Genomic DNA, 21,698 nt, shown 5'->3' on the forward strand with positions numbered 1-21,698 from the left:
CGATCTTTGGTACCACAAAAACAAAAACATTTTTCTCATATTTTATCCTACCACAGAATGATCCAAGGTTTTCTTTAGGCCAAACTAATAAAGGGAAGGCCATTCATATATAAAAAATTATTCATATACATACATAAAACACTCGGGCTGGCAAGATAGCTCAGCAGACTAAGCACCTGCTTACGTAAAAGCAGGGACTAGGGTTCGATCCCCAGTCCCACATGGCACACTGGCCCCACCCTCGAGCACACTGAGCCACTGAGATCAGACGTGGTGGGGCACACCTGTAATCCCAGCCCTGGGGAGGCTGAAAATGGGAGGATCACTGAGTCCGAACTGTGTAGTGAGCCCCTGTACCAAATACATTAAAAAAAACCCACTCATTAGCCTGTGATTCATTAACTTTGGAGTGAAAGTTCTGCCATCAGCGCCTGGCTCATCTGGACCGCATTCTTCATCTCATCAGTGCCCGGAGAATTCATCTGTACCTTGGGGTTTTTGTTTTGTTTTGTTTTTTGTTTTTCAGACAAGGCCTTGCTATGTAGCTCAGGCTGGCCTTGACCTCATGGCAGACCGGCTGCTTCAGTCTCCCGAGTGCTGGGGTCTCAGGGTCGACCACCACGCCCAGCTGTACTGGTCGATATTTGAAAGTAGGAGAGTGAATAAAGTTTTGATTGAACTGTTCATTTAGTTCTGGAAACTATTTTTTTCATTCAGTAAGTATTAGGCATATAATATGAGCCATACAGAAATCATTTATTTATGGTACTGGGTACCAAACTCAGGACCTTGTGCTTGCCAGGCAGGTGCTTATGCCACTGAGCTATCTCTCTGGCTAAAGTATGAATTCATTATCAGCCACCTTTTAAAAACTTCTGATGATTCTCCAAGTACTGAAGCAAGGTATGTCTTATTAGTAACAGGATCTTGTCTTGGGAATCCAGTTATGAAAGCATGCACAAATCTGGTTGTCCTGTACTTGGGCAGCTCTGGAAGAGGACACTGAGGGCAGCAGAGGAGCTCTCGAGTGCCTCTGCAGGGTGCCTTTCCAGACGTCAGTCCGGCCAGCCCCGTTTCTGCACATCCATGGAGGCCAGCGTTTCCTGCTGCTGCAGCTTCCACCGGCCCGTACACTGGGGTCCACTGGCCTGCTGCTCTCCCCAGAGTATGGGTTCTTTTTTCCTCCCCCCCCCCTTTTTTTTTTTTTTTTGATACAGGGTCTTGCTACACAGTTCAGACTTGTAGTGATCCTCCTGTCTCAGCCTCCCCAGTTCTGAGATTACAGGCATGGGCCACGACGCCCGGTTCTGGTGCTGGCAAGGCATGCAGAACAGAGGATCAAAATTGGGACTTTGCACCCACCAAGCAGGTGCTCATGCTGCTGAGCTATCTTCCCAGCCACCAGAGTGTGGGTTCTTCAGAGACACTGTGTCTTTGAATTCCCAGCTCCTGACAAATAATATATCATCAATAAATAATAAGCACACAACCATCACTTGCGGAAAACTTGGTATATATGAGTGCTAGGCTAAGTGCTTTATATTCAACCTCTTCTCCAACCCCGATAAGTCATCTGTCGGTCCTTGGAAGCGAAATATTTATTGAACAAGCCTTCTCAGGCTTTAGGCTTTGGACGGCGCTCTGCTTTGTCGTGTGCCGATCAAAACAGCTTGAGCCCTTACTGTTAATACTGCAGTGCTTGAGATTTCTCCACACAGAACATTTTCCCCGTGGTCTCTGCGACGCCTCTCAGATGACCGGGTGAGGGCGCTGTCCTTCAACTTCAAGCAGCTCTGACTGAGGTAGCAGATTTTTGCAGCGGTCCAGAGTGAGACTTCAAGGCTTGTTGCGCCGCCTCCAGGAAACGATACAAAATGAGCTTTAGCCTTATATCTGAAAAAGAATAGAGCAGGTGCTGCTCGTGGTGGTTGCCGCCCGGCCAAGAGAACTGGAGGGTTGGGGGTTCCAGAGCGCCACGGAGGGGTCGAGCCTGTGTGGGCTCACGTAGCACTCTTGTTCAGCCAAGGTGGAGCACGATTTAGAAGCCGTTTCTGAAACTGCCTTTAACATTTGCTGTTTTAGAAGTCCGCTGGCTGGAACACGTCCCCAGCTGCCTCTGGGGCCTCAGCTGCTTCCCGTCCTCGCCTCTCCCTCCCTCTCGCCATCTCAGTCCTCTGTTCAGTCTCCCTTTTTATCCGTTACATCTCCATTGTACTTTCTGCTCTCAGTGTTTCAGACAGTGACCAGGAGATGAGGGAAAGCCTGGCGCTGTCCTTCTGGTCCAGAGAGGAGCTGCATCTTCTCTGCGGCCCAGGAGAGCAAGTCTGGGAGGCTGCAACCCTCATTTAAATCACATCTTTCAGGACAGTTATAATGAAAACAATGGAAAACAAGCGTTAGCCCTGAAATAGAGGAAGAATTGGACGCGTGGCGCGTTCCTGGTGGGAACATGTCCTGTTGCGGCTGCTTTGGCAACAACTGGGCAGCTTCTCAGGAAAGCCGCACTGCTTTGCCACACGACCCCGCACTTGTGCATGCATGTGTAAGGGAACCGAAAGCACAGAATTGGATATCTCTGCCTCCGTGCTCATGGTAATATTAATCGCAAGAGTTAAAATCGGAAGTGGGGCATGGCAGCAGGAGGCTGAGGCAGGAGGATCACCATGAGTTCAAACCCAGCCTGGACTACAGAGCAAGACCCTGTCTGAAAACAAACAAGAAGCCCTGTGTATGGTAGGAGTCTCGGTGTGAAGCCCAGCTCGCTTATCTCTGGGCCACACTGGTTCTTTCTGATTGTCCCATTCTGTGGACATAAGAGAGCTAGAACATTCATAGTCGCTTCTACCTGCCTGTGCACTTTGCCACTGCACTCTTGCAAGCTGACCATGCTCTTGAATGTTGTGAAATCATATATCTTGTGCTTTTTCTTCTAATTTTGGTAACAAATATATTTTAAAAATCTTTTATTCATTTGGTACAGGGTCTTGCTATGCAGTTCAGACTGTAGGGGTCCTCCTGTCTCAGCATCCCTAGCACTGGGATCGTGCACCACAAAGCCTGGGATTTCAGAGCCAGCATGGCATGTAGTACTGGGGATTGAACCCAAGTCCTTGTGCTTGCCAGGCAGGTGCTTAGACTGCTGAGCTATCTCTCCAGCCTGCAAATATTTTATTATACTGATAAAGCTGTTGTTTAATTTTAGTTGTTCTGAGCCATATATAAGAAGAACATCATTCTAGATACATGTGACATTCTGGAGTTTCTTCAAGTTTCTCCCTTCTTTTTCCTAATGTATTTGGTTGTTACAGGGTCTCGCTATGCAGTCGGACTCATAGTGATCGTCCTGTGTTCAGCCTCCCCAGTGCTGGCATTACAGGAGTATGCTGCTATGCTCAGGTTCTGTGGCTGGCTCAGCCTGCCTTGGGGGCGGGGCTGGCAAGTATGTGGTGCAGGGGATCCAACCACGTCTCTTGAGGTTGCCTAAGTTTGCCTAGGCAGGTGCTTTAGCCCGCTGAGCTATCTTGCCGGCCCCTCATTTAAGTTTTTAAGTGCAAAATGGAATGGTAAGTTTTTCATTGCAGCATAATATTCCATTGTGTGATATATAGTAACATTTCATTTAATGTCCAAAATATCCCTCGACCTAGGGGTTTACTACTTTACCTTTGAAGTGGATGCATTAGTAGCACCAGGTGGGGGTGGGGGCTTGGTTGTCAGCCGTGTTCCTTCTTATAGCGAGCTAGTTAACTTCTGCAGGTCTCGGCTTAGCCTATATGCCTCACTTTCGTCTTCAGTAACAAATGGATTGAAAAAGCGCCTGAAGATGGTAGGGCTTCCTTTCCCTGCAGTGTCTGGCAGATAGGAAGCACCGAACTGTGTACAGTGTGTCCGATTTTATTACAAACTAAGGCAGCTGAGGCTGCAGCAGCTCGAGGATCTTTCTTGCTGGAGAGCACACTTCCCAGTCTTCCCAGTCGAGCCGAGCGAGCGGAGCCTGAAGCCCTCGCTGCAGCTAAGGTCGCGCGCTGCCCCCGACCACGGAGCTTCCGAGAGCGGCGTGGCCGGGCGCCAGCCGTGGGGACAGTTACTGGCACCGCTGGTCATTAACTTTTCTCCCAAGAATGTCCCAGGAAGATCTGTGAGCGCTTGCTGGAAACCTGAGCCTCTAAGAGAACTCGTTCGCTGGTGCGTGCTTAGGAACAGAGCGTGCTCTTCCCTGCGCGCCCGCGAGGCTCCCCACCGGCGAGCGGGGGCCTCCTGCTCCCCCAGGGCCTCCGCCGCGGCCTGCGGGCTGAGCGAACCTTCTGGAGAAGTTTATGAGAGAAGGGTGTTTCTGAATTTATGAGCCTCATGCATTTTGAGAAGAGATTGTCATATTCCACATATTTCCTTCTTAGGATCTTTCTATTTAGGGAGCAGTTTAAAAATACAGTTCCTCTAACTGGAGCAGAAGGGTTGTGGACCATGAGCTTCACATCTCTGGAGACATCAGTCACTTAAAAAGGAAAGGCCAAGAAAACGAAAGGAAATAAAACAGATAGACAGTTTTTCAGGGCTTAGAATATAGCATGACTTCATGATAAGCTGTAATAAACTGGAAACACTGAAATAAAATTGATCACTTTCCAAAACTTATGGAGTGTATTTCCCCTTTAGAAAAACAAATACTTGCTGGATGGAATTGTATCCTTAACATAAGGATTCAATGTATTTGGTTCCTTTCATTGCCTGAAGTATCTCCCCAGACGTACGCTTTTTAATTCTGTCTGTCTGTCTCTCTGTCTGTCTGTCTCTCTGTCTCTCTCGTATTTATTTTTGTACTGTGAGGTTGAACCCAGGACCTTTGCAATGAGCTATATCTCCAGGCTCTTTCTTTCTTTCTTTTTTTTTTTTTTTTTTTTTTACTTTTTATTTTGTGACAAGTCTCATTAATTTGCTACGTTTCCCAGGCTGGAGGCTCTAATGGTCCTGCCTCAACCTCCTGGAGTGCTTAGACTACAGGAATATGCCACCATTCTTTGCTTCAGTACATCACTTCAAAAGTTGTATTGGTGTGTGGTTTTGCTTCATTTTAATAGTCTGTGATGACTCTGAAAGTTTAAGTTCTACATTTAGGACCCAAACTAATCCCCCACGTCCCTAAGAAATGGATGATTCGGAGGATTGGTTTATTATCACATCTTCAGAACTCAGTCTAAGGGCTGGCCAAATAGCTCAGCAGATTAAAGCGCCTGCTTAGGCAGATGCAGGGGCCAGGGTTCAATCCCTGGCCTGCCTTGCCAGCCCTGCCCCTGGAATTGTTCAGGTGGGGGAAGGGTAGAGGGACCTCTTCCTCCTGCTGAGATGGCAGTTGAGCCTGGGCCTGGTGGCACGCACCTGTAATCCTAGTTCTTTGGGAGCCTGAAAACTTAGGTGTATCACTATGAGTCTGATCTACATAGTGAGACCCTGTACACCCTGTAGACCTTTCTAAAAGACAAAAAACAAAACAAAACAACCTCATTCTAACTGGAGGTCGACACATTTTTCTTACAGGTATCTTGTACTTCCTTTTTCAGATTATGAACCTGGATGTGTTGGCAAGTACTCATAGTCCCAGCCTTCTGGGAGGCTGAGGCAGGAGGATCACAAATTTAAGCTCATGCTGGACAACTTAGGGTTTATCTCAAAATTTAAAAAAAAAAATATTTAAAGGGCTGAGGTTGTAGCTCAGTGCGAAGATCTTGTGGTCCCCAATACCACAACACAGCAGCAACCACTATGAGAGCACAATGTGATTCCTTACAGCCAGTGGTAGTTCTGATCAGTGGCTTCGCGGCTGACTGCAGACCATGTCAGATCACGAGGATTCCTTCAGCTGCTCTGCCAGAGATGCTTGGAAGGACCCGAGGCTCTGCTGAGCAGGGCATTCCCAGGCAGAGTGCTGGCAGCCCTGTGAAGCGCTCTCGGTCTGTCTTGAGGTCTTTGGCTCTGTGCTGAGATCGCAGCGATTGGGCACAGACAGCAGCCACAGCCCTGGGCTTGGGAAGCAGAGAAAGAGGCTCTTCTCAGAAGGGGCACTGGAGTCAGGCGGTGGGAACGTCCAGGTGGGGGAAGGGTGGAGGGACCTCTTCATCCTGCAGGAATGTGGAGGCCCTGGCTCCAGCTCTACCCTGCAGAGCCCTAGGGAGGCCCCGGAGGCCGGGTTCTGAGCCCCCAACCCACCGAGGGTTCTGTTTCAACCAGCTCCGCTTTGTTTCTGAATTATAGATTGGGCTCTACTTAGATACTTCCAAGATAGATGATCAGATGACAGAATTGAATTTACCAGAACTACGTTCAGGGTAAGGACACTAAGTGGTTTGAAAAGATCTTAGGTCACTTAGAAATGGCGGGGGCAGGCGGGAGCAAGGCCAAGAGCAGGGCGGACACGGAATGCACGGCAGGAACCTGTCATCTCCAGGACGTGTCCTGCTGAGAATGTTGACACCTCTGTTCTTCTTAGCATGGGCGGGTTAGAAGGTAGCGTTGTACCTGCCTAGCAGGACAGAGGGCTGTGTGCAGGGGACGGGGAGAGCTGTCACACGGGCCTGCAGGGTGCTCGCACCTACGCTGCGGGTACAAGGGAAGGCTCTGAGCCCTCTCGCCCTTCAACTCCCAGCGTCATTGAGCAAGACTTGCTCAGTAATGCTTTGAAGCGTTCCTTGAAAAATATATTCTTCCTGGAGAAGCAGGAGAGCCCGAGGGCTGTGAGCTGACGGCTTGGCGAGAAAACAGTATCCGCGTTTCGGTTGTTGATGGAGGGCTCGCCAGACTGAACGGCAGGAGATCCCGACCGCTAAGACTGATTACCAGAGAGCACAGCGCGAAGTGGAATCAGCTGTCCGGCGTAGGCCTCCCAGCGCAGGGATGTCTCTAGCAGTGAACTGCAGGACACGCGGGCAGCTTCACTCAGGGAAGCCGGCTCTCGGGCCCAAGGCTTTTCTAGGGAGTCTCGGGGGCCAGACAGAGGCTCATCCTGCTCTGCAGCTTGCCTTGGCCTTTGGAAAGTCAGAACTGCACTATAAAAGCGAGCAGCATGCCTCCGGAACCTCGCAGTGTGCGCAAAGCAGCCTGACAAGCGAGTCTGGCACGGGCCGGCCGTTGCGCTAGGTGAACGCAAGGAGGCCGTCAGTCACTGACCTCAAGAACAATCTTGGGGCCGGGGAGATGGCTCAGTAGGATAAGCGGTTGACTGGCAAACGCAAGAATCTGAGTTCAATCCCCGGTTCCGCCAAAAAAAAAAAAAAAAAAAAAAAAAAGAACAATCTGATGGCAGCTTGCTTCAGAATTGGCCCAGGGTCTGCAACCGAACTGCCCTTAACTCTTTCCTCACGGTATGTGGAGGGACAGCTAAATCTGGCTAGGACTTTAAAAAGAAAAAAAAAGGGGGGTTTCCTTGCCACCGCCGCTGCCACCACCAAATCACTTAGCTGGTAGAGTAAAGCTGGTGTCTCCACCGGGAGGCAGATCTTGGGTTAGGTGTGAGTCGTCCTGCCATTGTCTCAGGTTCAAGGGGAATAAGCTTTAGTCAAGATTCTGATTTTAGGGCCCCGCGGATAGCTCAGCGGATGAAAGCTCAGCCAGATGCATTCCTACCCTGCGTGCTGGCCCCGCCCCTGGGGCAAGATTGAGACTGGCGAGCTGGCGCGTGCCTGGAATAGCGCTCGGGAGACTGAAACCAGAAGGATCGCATCGAGTCCAGTCTGTGTCGTGACTCTGTAGACCCTATATTAAGTACATAAAAAAAAAAAGACTTATTTTGCCAGTATTTAGCTCATTCTTGCTTAAAAATGTGACCCTCTCCTCAAAATACCATGGGAAATGAAGGCCACTGACTTCAGAAATTATCCAGAGTACTTCTGGACTACTTGAGAATTCCGAGTGTGGGGGATAAATTGATGAAAAAAAGATGCCGGCCCTTAGGAGTCTTGGAGGGAACTAGGACAAGGCAAGGCTTGAAGCTTTTGAGTTGGGACAAGACCGTAAGAGCAAGCTGGTATCCCGTGTGGAAGTCCGCAAGGAGGAAACGTTTCTTGCTATCTGTAGGTTATCTCCTTGCTAAGATACATTCTAGCTAGGAGTAGCCAACTATCTGAATTGGAGGTTCCCCAGGACGGGGGATTCTCAGTGCTGCGAACGACAGCTGGTGATGCCTCTAGCCATGACTACTGTACCCCTCCTTTGAAAACTGTTCTTCCACCTACACGGACCGCTGCTGGCCGGTGCATGTTTGTACTGTCACCCTGCCTGCCTACCCACGGGGGTGACCGAAAACTGCAGTGGATGTTTCAATTAAACATCACAGCAATAGCCGTGTTGCAAAGGACCTTAGTGCACGCTGTGTAAACAAAGGGCAAATATCTCGAGGGGGATTCATGGCAGTGTGCCTCTTACGGTAGTGAATTAAGTGTCTACGATGTTTGGAGACAGCGGGGTTGATGCGGTCGGCTCGGGATCTAATGGCCCAGCTCTGCGGCTGAGCTTCACACTCGTCAGTGAGGTCTCTGGGGCAGTTTCTGACTTTGGAAAGCCCAAAGACCTTTTAATGCCTGTAAGAATCCCATTCTCCGCTCTCTCCATCTGACATTTTTGTCTTACTCTGCTTCTCTTCACTTTTTCAGAATTTTAACCACGCCAGCTCTCCAGATAGGAGTAGCTCCAAGTCAAGACAAAGGCTCTGGATCTTTAATTAGAAATGTCCCTTGAACATTCCTCAGGCTTCATACGCATCAGCCGGGGGGCCAGCTGGCTCCCTGGGCTAGTGTTTTCATCTCAAGTGGACCTACCAGATACACTTCTAGTTTTATGTTAATAAACTAGCATTCTGGCATTTTGTTTTAGAGGACAGAATCTTAAGACTGACGCTGCAAGTTAGACACCCAGGAAAAGCTGTGGGTGGCTACCTGAAAACCTCAACCATTGTTCTCTTCAGGTGAGCTTTGGTGCAAATTCTGCCTTGCCTCATCACAGTTCTCTCCTTGCCAATTCATTGGCCACATTGCCCCGAGAATAGTCCTAGCAGCCCGCCAAACACATCTGCTGCACTGGAGCCCTCTGCAGCCCTGACTGTCCCGTCTTCGTAACCCTCACCTTATTGCCACTTGGGCACACAGAGCTGCTGCCTGGGAGCAGTCAGCTAGCCACGGAGTCGCGCCCTTTCTGTGGCCAGCACACCAAGACTGAGCCTGACTTTTCCCAGGTGCACCCCAGTGCTCCCCAATTATAACTGCATCTGGACAGTTTTCCGAAACAAAATTAAACTCCTGTCAGCTGCCCCAGTTAGATGCGCTGGTATCTTCCCAATACCAAAGCCAAACTTGACTTCATCAAACCTACCACAGCATTACAAGGCGCAACTCACACTGCACCCCCAGTGCACATCCTGCTGCCCCAAAGAAAACACTGCTGCTCAGGATTAAGCGTGTATTTATTTTAGTTTAGTTAAAACAAACGTACATTGTTTCATTGAAACGGTGTAGAGCTCACTGCCAGCAAGCCTCGCGCTGGGACTGCTGGCCTCTAACGGTACAGTGGGGTATTTACACTATGCAAACGGAGTCCACACGCCTGGGCTCTCCAAAGGTCATTCTGTGAGAGCATATTCTGGGAACTGCTGCATTTTGAAACTCTGGACCTCATTCAGAATTTAAGAGATTTGAACTTGCACCCAGTTTATGTGAAAAAAATTTGATGTCCAACCAGTTTATTACAAATAACAATTTTTTAACAAATATTTTAAATGTTAAGTATTTGTACATAATTCGTCAATTTTATATCGAGTTCTCTGTACAGGTGCTTTTGTGACATATATAATGTGAATTCATCAAAATGCAGTTAAGAAACTTACAGGAATATATACACTTGAACCCCAAGACCCAATCCTGATATATACAACCTATTTACAAATACATATGGACAGATGCTGTATGTACATAGATTATCATAAATATTGAAAAATAGGTTAGCTTTAATGGATTAATGGTGTTCTATAAATAACATTACAGTTAACTGAAACATCCACGGAAGACGGTAATGCGCAACAAGGTGACAAGACAGTGGTGTTAATACTGAAGCCTGCTCATTAATGGGAGTCCACCGTGTCGGGACCAAGAGCTTGCGATGGAATTTATCCCAAGAGTTCTTTTTGAACCTCCAACAGCCAAGGATCAAGGGGGAGCCTCTGTACACTGACTTGCTGTTTGAGAAGATTCCTGTTTTCATTCCGGGTTCCCACGTACTTCACAGAAGGGTGTGAACTGTAGAAAACAGCTCCTTGCTTGGTAAGTAGGTCTCAGGAATAGAATCCTTTCTCCAGGAACCCGTGAAAGTGCCAATTTTTGGTCTGAACTACAGGTGAGGTTCTGGATTCAAATGGAGTGTCCAAAGCCCAGTTAAGTGAGAGCAGTGCTGTAGAATTTGTCTTCTCACTGCCTTTTGATTTCTAGATGGTCCCAAGAATTTTATCTTTGTAAAATCAAAAATGGACCATTGGTTTCACCCAAGGTAGCACTACAAGATGTCTTCCAGTTCTGTAAGGGCCTCTAAGTACAAATACATCTTGTGTATAAATTTAGTCACATATAATACAAGAATGCGTAACAAAACCATGCCTGTCATATTTCTGGCCCTTGCTTCAAACTAAAGATGTTTAATTCAAGAGACAACCTTAGAGCCAGAAAACTAATTGATAATTCAATTGTTTCCCTCAACCACTTACTGGAATTATATTAGATTCGACATTATGCCAGATGGGCAGAGTACCACATTACTCAATAACGTATTCACCACACACTGTAACGTACAACGAATGTGCTCTTGAAGCAGAGTTTCAAAGCAATCTTGCCGCCTCTAAGTGGAACTGAAATGGAAGGGTGAACATGCAGTTGGAAGAGAACTAGTATGATCAGGTTGCACTGTTTCCCCTAATCATTTGTTGGATGTAAACAAATAATTCTACACTGTACAAGAATGAGATTGACAATTCAGTGCAAACCAGTTCTGAGAAAGCTTACTGCATGAAAAACCCATTGGCCTATATGAGGAGAACTTATACCAAATATAGGTGTAACATGGATTAGACTTCTACTGTAGACAAAACACGGAGACAACTAAGCCATACATTGTCAAGTAAATCACACCTCCAGTAGGTGGGCATTTAAACAAGCTGTACTCTCTGAATAGAATGGTTTCGGCTTATCGCCACCCAAATGCCCATTTCTCACAGCTGGAAGCAAGGTCAAAAAAAGGGCTGGCCCAAAAAGAGTCCAGAGCTGCCAACACAGCCCCAGGACGGATGCAACCGAGGAAGCCCCGTTTTACCCAGTTGCACTATTTGGTACCTCAGAATTGCTTTATTCCCACAGAAATATCTGTATTATTTTCCACTTTACCAGGTTGAAGACCAAAACGTACTTTGTCTAGATGAACCGAAGTGTTATTTAGGGACAGGTAAGTGATGAACAGAGCTCATCTGATTTGGTGTAGCAACATATACTCAATTATCCTTCAAATACAGTGAAGTCTGAATGGAAAAGAATCTTCCCAACTCACAGTTCAATTTTTCATTACACTGTTTTCTCTAGAAATTACTTTGGGTAAAAAAGCATTTGGCTAATAACGCCTACAAAAAAGGCAAATCATTAAACTAATATTTTTAAATACCAATGAAATTATTTTGGAACTGACAACTGTTTCTGGATAAAGTTCAAAAAAAGCCATTTCTTAAAAGTAAAATAGTGCATCTGAGGTCATTAAGTATTTTTGGTACAAAAAAAAAAACGTTTTTCTCAATGGTTATTTCAATACTTTGCTGTAAATTAACAATTGTTTTTCACATCGAATGGTTCCATTAGGCACATTCAAGTAAAATCATAAAATATCCAAGTTAAACAATGACACAGCCAAACATGTGGCTTGATAAAAGTTAAAATTCATCCATTCTCTGGAATGGAATAAAATTGTCACTTCCCTTCACCCAAGTCTTGTGGTTTTGTTAATATCCATTCCTAACACACAGATGTTTCTTTAAAAAAAGGAAAAAATAAAATTCACTTATTCTGCATTCAGAAGAACCAGCGAAGAATCTGCATTTCAAAAGGAAGTGAAACTGAAAACGTCAGGTACAATTTTCTAGTCCAGTCCACGCAACACTGGCATCCCGCGACGACTGCAGCCTGGCGGCGCCCATCAGCGGTGGCCATTGGAGGCATTGTGCACCCAATCCAGGACGATCAAGGCCATGCTTCCGATCATCACCAAGATGCCACTCAGCAGGAAAAGCAGCGCCTGCAACAAGCACCAGGCCAGGCACCGATCAGCAAGCAGCACACCTGCTGGCAGTGCGCCGCCTGATACGGACTCAGGATTCCTGAGGGGTTCCTTATGCTGTGCCACATTTTAGATGGGGCTTTTTTAACAGGGGAAATTGGGGGCTAGCGAGATGGCTCAGTGGTCTAAAGCACCTACTTGGAACGAGCTTGGCAAAGCACAGGGACCGCGGTTCCATCCCCCAGCACCACATGCCGGCCAGCCGTGCCCCCTGGTGGGCTGAGCTGGCCACACACACACACACACATAAATAAAAAATTTTTAAAAAAAATAGGGGAAATTGACTGATGCTTTTTGAACTTTGACATTTTTTCATTTCATTCTGAAACAAAAACGACTTTTTTTTTTGACTAAATGACTTTGTACAGCACTAGACTGGAGATTTTTGGGCAATCTTTTAAAAGCATAACAGTTACTGTTACTTTATAATTCTGAGTAAAACAAGAGTTCAGCTGTTTATTTATTATGAGCAAAAACCATAGCTTTAATCAGACTGGAGAAACGGGAAAATACTGAGAAGCAGCCATCTCCCCATGAGGACTCTGGTCCTAGACCTCCCCAGGCTGGCATCTCACGCTGGAGGAAGGGCCTACTACCTTCAGGCTCATGAGTGAACGCACGGAGAGGGCCCCGGGAGCTACGCGTGAGCGCGCTCTGCTGTGGGACGCTCAGTCTTGCTCGAATGAGCCTACATATGGGACCTTTTTCCTTTCATCCAACTGATTGTCACTTAGGCACCCGTCACACAGCAGGATGGCAAACACAGGTTTAACAAATGGGTGGCTATCTTTATGCTACTTTTTCTTCTGCTCTCTCTCTCTCTCTCTATATATATATATATATATATTTTTTTTTTAATATGTACACATGGGCTGGGCATATAGCTCAGCAGCATACACCTCCTGACAAACAAGAGGTCCAGTGTTTATCTGATGGCCAACTATCTTTTACCTCCCATGCCCAGCCTGTTAAGTTGTATTGCTAAAATATTAGAAACTTAAAAGTAAAACCATGATGATGGAGAAACTGAAAGTGAGCTGGCAAGACCTCAAGGGTTGCTGCTGTTTCTCCAGTCACCATCTCTCACTCACTCACCCCAATCTTTTGCACAGATTTCATACGTTCTTTCTTCACCAACTTGATATAGAAGGCAGATGGGAGGATAAAAATCAACATAGCAGCAGCAGATGCACCTGTGAAAAACATTTCACTGCATTATTTAACTTTTTAAGTTTTAACTTCCCTTGGGTGAGGTGACTTTCATACTTTAAAAAACTTACCAATGAAACCAAAGATATCCTTGATGCTGGGGACAAAGATGACCAGCAAGTTGGTGAACACCAAGATGGACACTGTGATGAGACTGTGACGCCACCAGCTGAAGTCTTTTGTTGGACACAGCAGGTGAGTTATAGAGCTCCGAATCTGAAAAAGAGAAAAAAAAAATCAGTTTCAGCTAATGCAAAGAATGGCAAGTAGTAGGAACTCCATGTAAAACATCACCAGTGCTAACTGGGTATTGCTCTACTACTGTGTTTTTCTTCCCTTCTTCAAGAAAATAACAATTTCAGAAATCTTCACAAGTTTTAAAAACTCATCCTTACTGAGAAGAGGCAGGTGACTGATTACTTACTGGGAAGACAGCTACTGGTACTGTCAGGGTGACAGCTACTAACACAGCCAAGCGGACGATGAGAAGAATGATGTCGGTTCCCACGACAGTGGAGTATGTGTGAAGCAATTCGGACTCTACGCGGCCTACAGGCAAAGACCAGAAAGGCTTTCAGCGTGTCACTCCTGGAGGTCAAGCAGAAAATCTACTACACAGTGCGATCTCCACTAAAATGTTTAGCTACTCACAAAGTGACTATAATAAACTAAGAGGCTAATGTGATTAATTTGGAATTATAGTTAATGCAATTAAAATAATATTCAAAGAAAAATCTTTCTGACCACCAAGCAGAGATTTAGCCACATGACCTCCATTAAAAACAGGTGCTAAATAGCTAAATCCCCTGGATTGGCTTAGTTTGTGTGCTACAGTTTAACGGCAATGGGAGGACAGGCACGCGGGCTGCACCTGTCAGAGGCAAGGACGCCACGCCACGCACATGTGTCTCCAAGTGACTTGCGTGTTTCCATACTCAGGCTCCAGTGACTACTAATGAAATGTACTACAGGAAGCTCTAAGGTCTAAAGACAACGGCTTAGCAAACACCAAACCAGACTGAATTTTCAAAGAACAGAGAAACATCTCATTTCAACAGCTGTTTCCCTCCCTCTAAATTAGGCAACATTTACCATAAAAAGTCAGGTATCCAAAGAGAGCAGCAAGCAGGTACATGAGAAACATAGCAAAAAACGAAATCTTGGACACGTTCATCATTCTTCTTTGGCTGCGGCTATGTAGATTCAAAAGAAAATGCAAATATGTATTTTAGGAGTAGTTATAAATACAGTCTAATATTTTCCTAGCATACTTATATATAAAAAAAGCACATACCCCTTGAGCTCCTCATAGATGGGCAGGATGGCAGGATGGCAGACGAACGAGAACGTCAGGATCGGCACGGCATACACAGTCTAAAAAAGACATGTATAAATACCCAAGTGTTAGAAGTCTCACCACTCCTGTAGCTTTCACATACTAGAGTCTAAAATAGTTTCCTCCGCATTCTTGGCCTCTACTTTTTAATCTGCCCATTCACTGTGATCAATAATGGCTGAACACTATGAGTATTTCTCAAGCTACTTTAAGAAAATGGATACTTCAGTTTTCGGTGACTAGCTACTCAGATGCCTGCTGAGCCACCTGCTGCCCACCTCCCCTGCCTTGGGCATTGCAGTAATGCTTCCAGGGCTGCTTCCCTCCCCAAGACGCTCCTTGGAAAACATAGTCTATGTGGTCACCTGTGAGTTGAAGATGAAGTAGCGTGGTCTGCAAGAGTCGGCCACAGTTGCATTGAGACCCCCGGTGGACGCGAGCTCTGCTGACTGTGTTAAAGTAGTATTCACAGTCTCATTCATTAGCAAAGCAACTTCCATAGGACAAGGAATTTGAAATTTCTTGCAAATGACCTGAAAATATATTTCATAGTTTTTAAAAACTTAGTCATGTTATAAAAATATTTTCAATTGCAAAAAAAAATTTTTTTTGTATAGAATATTTCAACCTACCACAATCAGAAAGAACACCATGCAGAGCAAGGAAAGGCCACTGGTATACCCTAAGTATCCTGCAAGGGGCAGACAAAAGCAAGTTATTAGTCTGGAGTAAGGTTAGGTCAGAGAGCACTTCTCCATGGATTAGCCAAATTCTCCTGGGAAAGTGTTAAGCAACCATACTTTTAGTAGGTGCATTTTGGTTTTTGAAGCAGTCTCCCTAGTAGTACAGGCTGGATTTGAACTCAGGATGACCCTCCTGCCTCAGTGTTACAAGTGCTGGGATTACAGGCATGCGCCACCATGCCTAGCCAGAAGGTACAATGTCAAACTTCTAACATAAGAAAATATACAGTAACGGTCATATAGATCGTTGTCATGTATTACTTACAAAGCGAAACTATAGAGAAATGTCAATGAAGCACGCTGGCTTGGGAGTGACCTTGCCAGGATGCTGAAAGAACCACAGGAACTAAGGGTGTTGGCAGCGCTCTTGCCTAGTAAGCACAGGGCCCTGGGTCCCATCCCCAGTACAGCAACAAGAGAGAACTAGGTCCTGCACGCCTGCCGCCTCCCACAGGAACGTCCAGGGCCTTGAAGCGCACTCACTTCTGCTAAGGGTAAGCCCCGGTGAGTCTCCCCTCAGCACCCTTTCAGCACAGGCAGGCTTGCTCACCTAGGTTTCTCAGCAGCGACAAAGGCAGAATGAGCATCAGTGACACCAGCAGAACCAAATAGTCACCATTTAGATACCACAATCTAAATGAAAGAAAAGAAAACTAGGTCAGTGCTAGTTACGGAGCACATCTAAATGTTCACAGACAACTCAGAATACAGAGTCCATGAAGATACACAAAAAAAGGGGTCTCGCAGTATTCTTCAGTGAAAACAGGAGTAACTTTTAAACTTTGTACATACTCACTCCAGTTAAAGAGCTGGAACACAAAACAGTCTAACTTTTGTCCCACCGCTTGCTCTAGGAAGACTGCCAGCTGATTCGTAACATAAAATGCGTCTTAAAGACTCGGTACTAGGAACAAGGCCGCTTTGTGAAGCCAGTGAGCTTATCTCTGAGCACTTCTAGAAAAAACACTGTACACGAACCACTCTGCTATGGCTTGGGCTTGCCATTTCCACGCTGGCCATCAGTGCATCTTACAACAAAGCCCCCACCCCACGTTTGTTAGCAAATACACATTTTAAACATCTCAACAAGGAAATTTTCCATACGTAAAATAAAAGCTGGAACAAACCTGTCCGCAAAACCGTAACTTTGCTCCAGAGTATAGTGTACTGTTGATGTTTTGATCCACTTTGACATCAACAATAGTAAAAAGAACATTTCTAAACATTCTACGCCCTTAATACAGAAGTAAACTCAAGTTACTGTTTGTGAAGTCGATGCAGGAATTCCACAACATTTACTTCAGCAACAAGGACCCCGTGGAAAACCAGCACGTGAAAATCAGTTTATCGGCTGGGTGTGGTAGCGCACGCCTTAAATCCCAGCACTTGGGAGGCGGGGACAGGAGGATCACAGAGTTCAAGGCCATCCTGAACTACAAAGTGAGATCCTGCCTTAAAACAATGAAGTTTCCCAAATTATATTTCTAAAGCAACAAAGACACCATACCTCTGTATTTTGAGGGAACAAGCTACAATGAAGTTGGAAAGTAATTCAGCCCCATGTTTACTTCAGGTAAAAACGTGCTAGTCCTCTGGGATGAACAACTGCCAGAAGACTAAAGTTCCCATACCATAACCACACATATTTTGTCACGTCTGGTATTAAGCAGATTAAGTTTTCTGATTGTTTAATGTAATTCACATCTTCACTCTTAGGTTGGGGTCTGATAGCTGACTTCTTAAATAGGAATATAAAACGAGAAACCAAATTCTAAAAAACCTGTTCTCACAGGTTAGAAATTACTATAGATAAGCCAGGCAGAGTGCGCACGCCTGTACTCCCAGCACTTGGGAGGCTAAGGCAGCAGTACTACCAGAGTCTGCAGCCAGCCTCAAAGACATAACAAGACCCTCTCTCGAAAACACCCAAACCCCAAGAAGCTATCGTAGCCGTCCAGAGTCAAGAGTTAGCTACTGTCTTTGGTGTTTCATTTTCAAAAGGTTCACGTTAGCTCTGGACAGACTTCTTAGTCAACAGAAACTAAGCATTTTATATCCAACTTTGAGAAAACACATCCCATCATCTTAGGCTACTGTTTCTTAAGAGTAACCTTACTTAGCACCTACCCATTCGTATCTTCAATGTTCATTAATGCCTTGATCACCAAAGGTAATTCATATTTCACTATGAAGAGGTAGCTGGACATAGCTGGAGAAAAACAAAATTATACCATTACAAGTGCAAAATGTGGCACATGACACTACAACCCAGGTGTCACCACTCTGTCCTATACAGTAAACAAACTACCCAAGCCACCTCTTAAATCATTCTCACCTCCAATGTTCTGTATGGTAATCGATCCAGAGGCCGCGAGCTTCCCAAGCATCCCAAATGCCTTATGTCCCAATTGTTCATATAATAAGGACCCTACAATTTAAGGAACACAGAAGACAAAGTGAACAAATGCACTATGAGGAAACGAATCACAAAAGGTACACATTATCTGAGAAAAGTTAAGAATTCTACCATACCTCCTTCACTGGCAGTCTTCAAAAGGAGATGAACAGAATATAGGGAAAATATTGACACAAATGTCAAGAGAATTCTGGGGAGAAAAGGAAAAGGGCAGGGTTAGGTCTCTTAGCCCTTCAGGGTTCTTTCACATAACATTAAATACGGAAAAGTCTTGTTCCAAACACCCCCAAGAACTACTCTTTCTCCTCCCAACGGAGCATCAAGGCTGTCACCTAGCACTTGTTTCCTGTCCAATAACAGTTCCACACTACTGGTCAGGGATGCCACCAGTCATGTAACAGGAGCTGATGAAAGCCAGCCTCCCCACGGGGGCTATGGGACGCACAGTGCTGCAGCTCTAGCCCCTGGCAGCACACCTACCAATTTCTCTGCACTTTAACAACTTCCTGTAAGATGTTGGATGTTAAACCCAGCCCACAAGATTTTCGTGAAACTCAACTGAGACAGGTTCAGGAAAGCTCTGGACACTGCGTGGACTATACAGAGAACAAGAATGGGAAGGAGAGATGATGCTTGAATCAAGTGTCAGGCCCTACAAACTTTACTAACTACCGGGCACTGCGGTGATATGCTACACTGACCATGTGGTGAGCAGCGCAGGCCAAGCTCCTCATGAAACTAAAATACCTGTGGGAGAGCAAGTGCCTGTGAGTACCACTGCGCCGTCTGTCCCTCAACTTCTACCTGAACTTCAGGGGGAGGAACCCGAAGACCTTCAGGGCACAGCCTCTGTCTCCTCCACTTACCTTGCCTTCCACCAAGGAAAGCAAGTATGAATAGGAATCCTTATTTTATCAGCAAAAATAAGCCAGATTACACCTGTAAGCCTTCACTCTGGGAGTGAAACAGCAACACAAAAAATCTGAGCCCAGCCAGGGCAACTCCCACCTAGTGTCAAAAAACCAAAAAAACCCCAAAACCAAAAAAGCCCGGGGAAACTCACAAAAAACTCTGAGACAGCCCGGAGTCGGGTCTGTGGGTGAGTGACCGCACCCCAAGCACCCTCCTCACTCCCTGCTCACAGCGAAGACGCTGATGTCTAGGGTCGCTAAGTGCAGCAGCACAACTGACCAAGCGCTCCAATGTTAGTTTTCATGTTCTGAAGTGACACTATGTGGTACACCTCTCACTAAGATGGTTTAATCAAAAAAATTAAATCCTTCATTGTCTGACACTGAAATGACAAGGAATAAAATGGATTTCATGTAACCACATTACTTATAAAATCTCAAAACTGATTCTACTTAAAAAGGTCAGCTACAGATTGTTTAAAGTGAACTGTGGCAGACATGGCTTTTGGCCTCTCCATATAGTGAATATCAAGGAATAAAAACTCATGCAACCTTGGTATCATTTAGCCATTTATTAATATGGTTAATCAAACACATAAAACTATTAAATCAGAATCCCGAAAGTCCAAACAGAGCATTAGTTTGCTTCCACTCTTGAAACAGTCGCCACGTGACCTACCAAGTCTCCGTACTCTAATCACATTGGCAGTATTTTAAAGTTGCTTCCTGCTTTTTAATACCAAGATCTACAAAAATTTACCTATGACATTCAAGTTCCTACTGAAAATCCCGAAATCAAGGATCCCATCCATCAATTCCTGACCCCTTAGCTTTCCAAGAGGTCTTAAAAAGCTCATTTCTAGTGAAGCAAGCGCAGTGAACCCTGGCTTGTGGCTGGCCTTGCCAGTCCTGACTTCCTTCCCTGAGCTAGCAGTCACCAGGAGCTAAGACGCATCTGGCACGAAGGGACAAGGTGGTTTCTTTATCTGTATGATAAAAACCTTAAGGTCAGCCTTTGTCACAAGTCCACGGGTTCTTGAAATCTGACTGCGACACACACTCAGGTGCTTTCTATCGTGGAAATAAAGTTCCTATTTTTTCATTATAATTCCCATGAGTCAATGACCCCAAAATGTCTAGAAGAATCACTTCTATGCAGTTTTCCGTGCTTCCAAAATTTTATCCAGGCATTTATGCTGGAAAGCAAAAACAAAACAAAACAACTAATGGGGCAATTGGGAAGAAAAAAGCCCTGCAAAGCGCATACCTAATACTCATCTTTACCACATACTGTGGCAATTACATAGATCCAGAAAAGTACACATTAAAAAAAGAAAAAAAACCTGTTCCGTATCCAGAAAAATAACTCAGTTGTCCTAAAATAAACATTTGCCAGGCTAGGTAAATATCACCACACCTCACATTTCTCTCTTCCTTATTTATGTAATGGGCCATAGATCCTTGGGGTAACTTGTCAACTTATCAAATCCATATGGAAAGCATTTCACTCAATACTATTTTTAGCTTCTGCTTTTACCAGAAAAAAATTTACGGCTATTCTGGATTATCAGTTCTTTTTTTTGTCACCCAGTATCTCAAATGTTTCAAAAACAAGCAATTCTAACTACAAAAACTTCAGATCTATTTTCCCAGTTTTAAATGCTGCCCTTTTTACTCCCTAATTGACTTCCTTGACGTTGTGCAATATGTAGTAGAATACAGAGATTTTGAGGCTTCTCATTCTTTTTCTCCACTGCAAGTTCAGTTTCTGGAGCCAAAATGTTTTACCCATCACGTAATGCCCTGCGTGGCAGGCAGACTCACTACTTACACATACTTACATAAAAAGAGCAATTCCAGTATTAGCCATGGCATAAGAAAGCCCAAGGATTCCACTGCCCACAATCGCATTGCTCAGATTAAATACTGACATTCCAAAGGAAGTAGTACCTGGATGCTACACAGAGGGAAACGATAACCAAACATATAACAATAATTAAACGGAGAAAACCAGTTCTGGGCAAGTCAGATTTGAAATCTACAAGTAAAACTAGTCTTTCACTCCATAGAGCCACAGACACACGAATGATAATTTTAACTTACAAAGTCTGTTTCATACTTCTTCTTCCCCAAATTCGATTCAAGTAGAAAGTTCTGGTTTTCAGGGTCGACATCTGCATAATGGCTGCAAAATACGATAGGCATAATTTAAGGGTCTCAAACATGCCAGTTCAGCGCACAGCAGCCCGCTCCTCCGCCCTAACTACGCGCACGAACGCCAAGGCGCTGTCACCGCGCTGGGCCAGCCCGGGCCCTGCGACTGCGGCGGGCGGCCCGGGGCGCACCTCTTCAGAGCAGCCTGCTTCGTGGGGTAGGCGTAGTTGAAGTCGCTGTTGGAGCTGTAGCTGCTGCTGTCCTCGTCCGGGGAGATGCTGAACCTCCCCATCTCGGTCTTCTTCACGCCGAGCATCGCCGCGGAGCCCCTTTGTCCTTGGCGGCGCACCCCGGCCGGCTGCCTGCGAAGGTAGAGGCGGCGTCAGGACTGCGGCGCCGCCCGCTCACGTGACCGGCGGGCGGCGCAGCGCGGCTGATTCACGCCGGCCGGGCGAGTGGAAAAGTACCAGGGCGCGAGGGGCGGGGCGCGCGGGCGGGCGGAAAAGTACCCACGGCCGCCGCGCCGGAACAAAGCTGAGCCCACCGCCGCCGGCCCGCCCGCCCGCCCGAGCAGCGCCCGG

At 45.9% G+C, this 21,698-nt stretch overlaps 1 protein-coding gene across 2 annotated transcripts; it reads right to left on the reverse strand.

Annotated features, from left to right (window-relative positions):
- Positions 1–9,430: 9,430 nt before the first annotated feature.
- Slc38a2 (solute carrier family 38 member 2) lies at positions 9,431–21,498 on the reverse strand. Of its 2 annotated transcripts, XM_004638648.2 has the most exons (15): positions 21,309–21,498; positions 21,067–21,148; positions 20,805–20,920; positions 18,169–18,242; positions 17,972–18,064; positions 17,764–17,845; positions 16,187–16,269; positions 15,526–15,584; positions 15,259–15,426; positions 14,852–14,931; positions 14,650–14,750; positions 13,982–14,106; positions 13,629–13,773; positions 13,444–13,541; positions 9,431–12,306 (listed from the first exon to the last, which is right to left on the reverse strand). In XM_004638648.2, exons 1-15 carry the CDS (start codon positions 21,431–21,433, stop codon positions 12,208–12,210), a joined length of 1,530 nt encoding a protein of 509 aa, XP_004638705.1. In that variant the 5' UTR covers positions 21,434–21,498; the 3' UTR covers positions 9,431–12,207. The 2 variants fall into 2 exon arrangements, with proteins under 2 accessions (XP_004638705.1, XP_023579294.1); XM_023723526.1 differs by lacking the exons at positions 20,805–20,920; positions 21,309–21,498 and having other exon boundaries at positions 21,067–21,144.
- Positions 21,499–21,698: the final 200 nt, after the last annotated feature.

This window comes from Octodon degus, unplaced genomic scaffold (genome assembly GCF_000260255.1).
Source record: "Octodon degus isolate 3935 unplaced genomic scaffold, OctDeg1.0 scaffold00100, whole genome shotgun sequence".
NCBI lineage: Eukaryota > Metazoa > Chordata > Mammalia > Rodentia > Octodontidae > Octodon > Octodon degus.

Coding starts and splice junctions, on each gene's coding strand:
- Slc38a2 (XM_004638648.2), bottom strand. CDS start 21,433: ATGCTCGGCGTGAAGAAGACCGAGATGGGGAGGTTCAGCATCTCCCCG. Junction 16,270..17,763: donor AACATTGAAGATACGAATGG/GTAGGTGCTAAG, acceptor TCTTTCATTTAG/ATTGTGGTATCTAAATGGTG. Junction 12,307..13,443: donor AATCTGTGCAAAAGATTGGG/GTGAGTGAGTGA, acceptor TGCTTGTTGCAG/GCGCTGCTTTTCCTGCTGAG.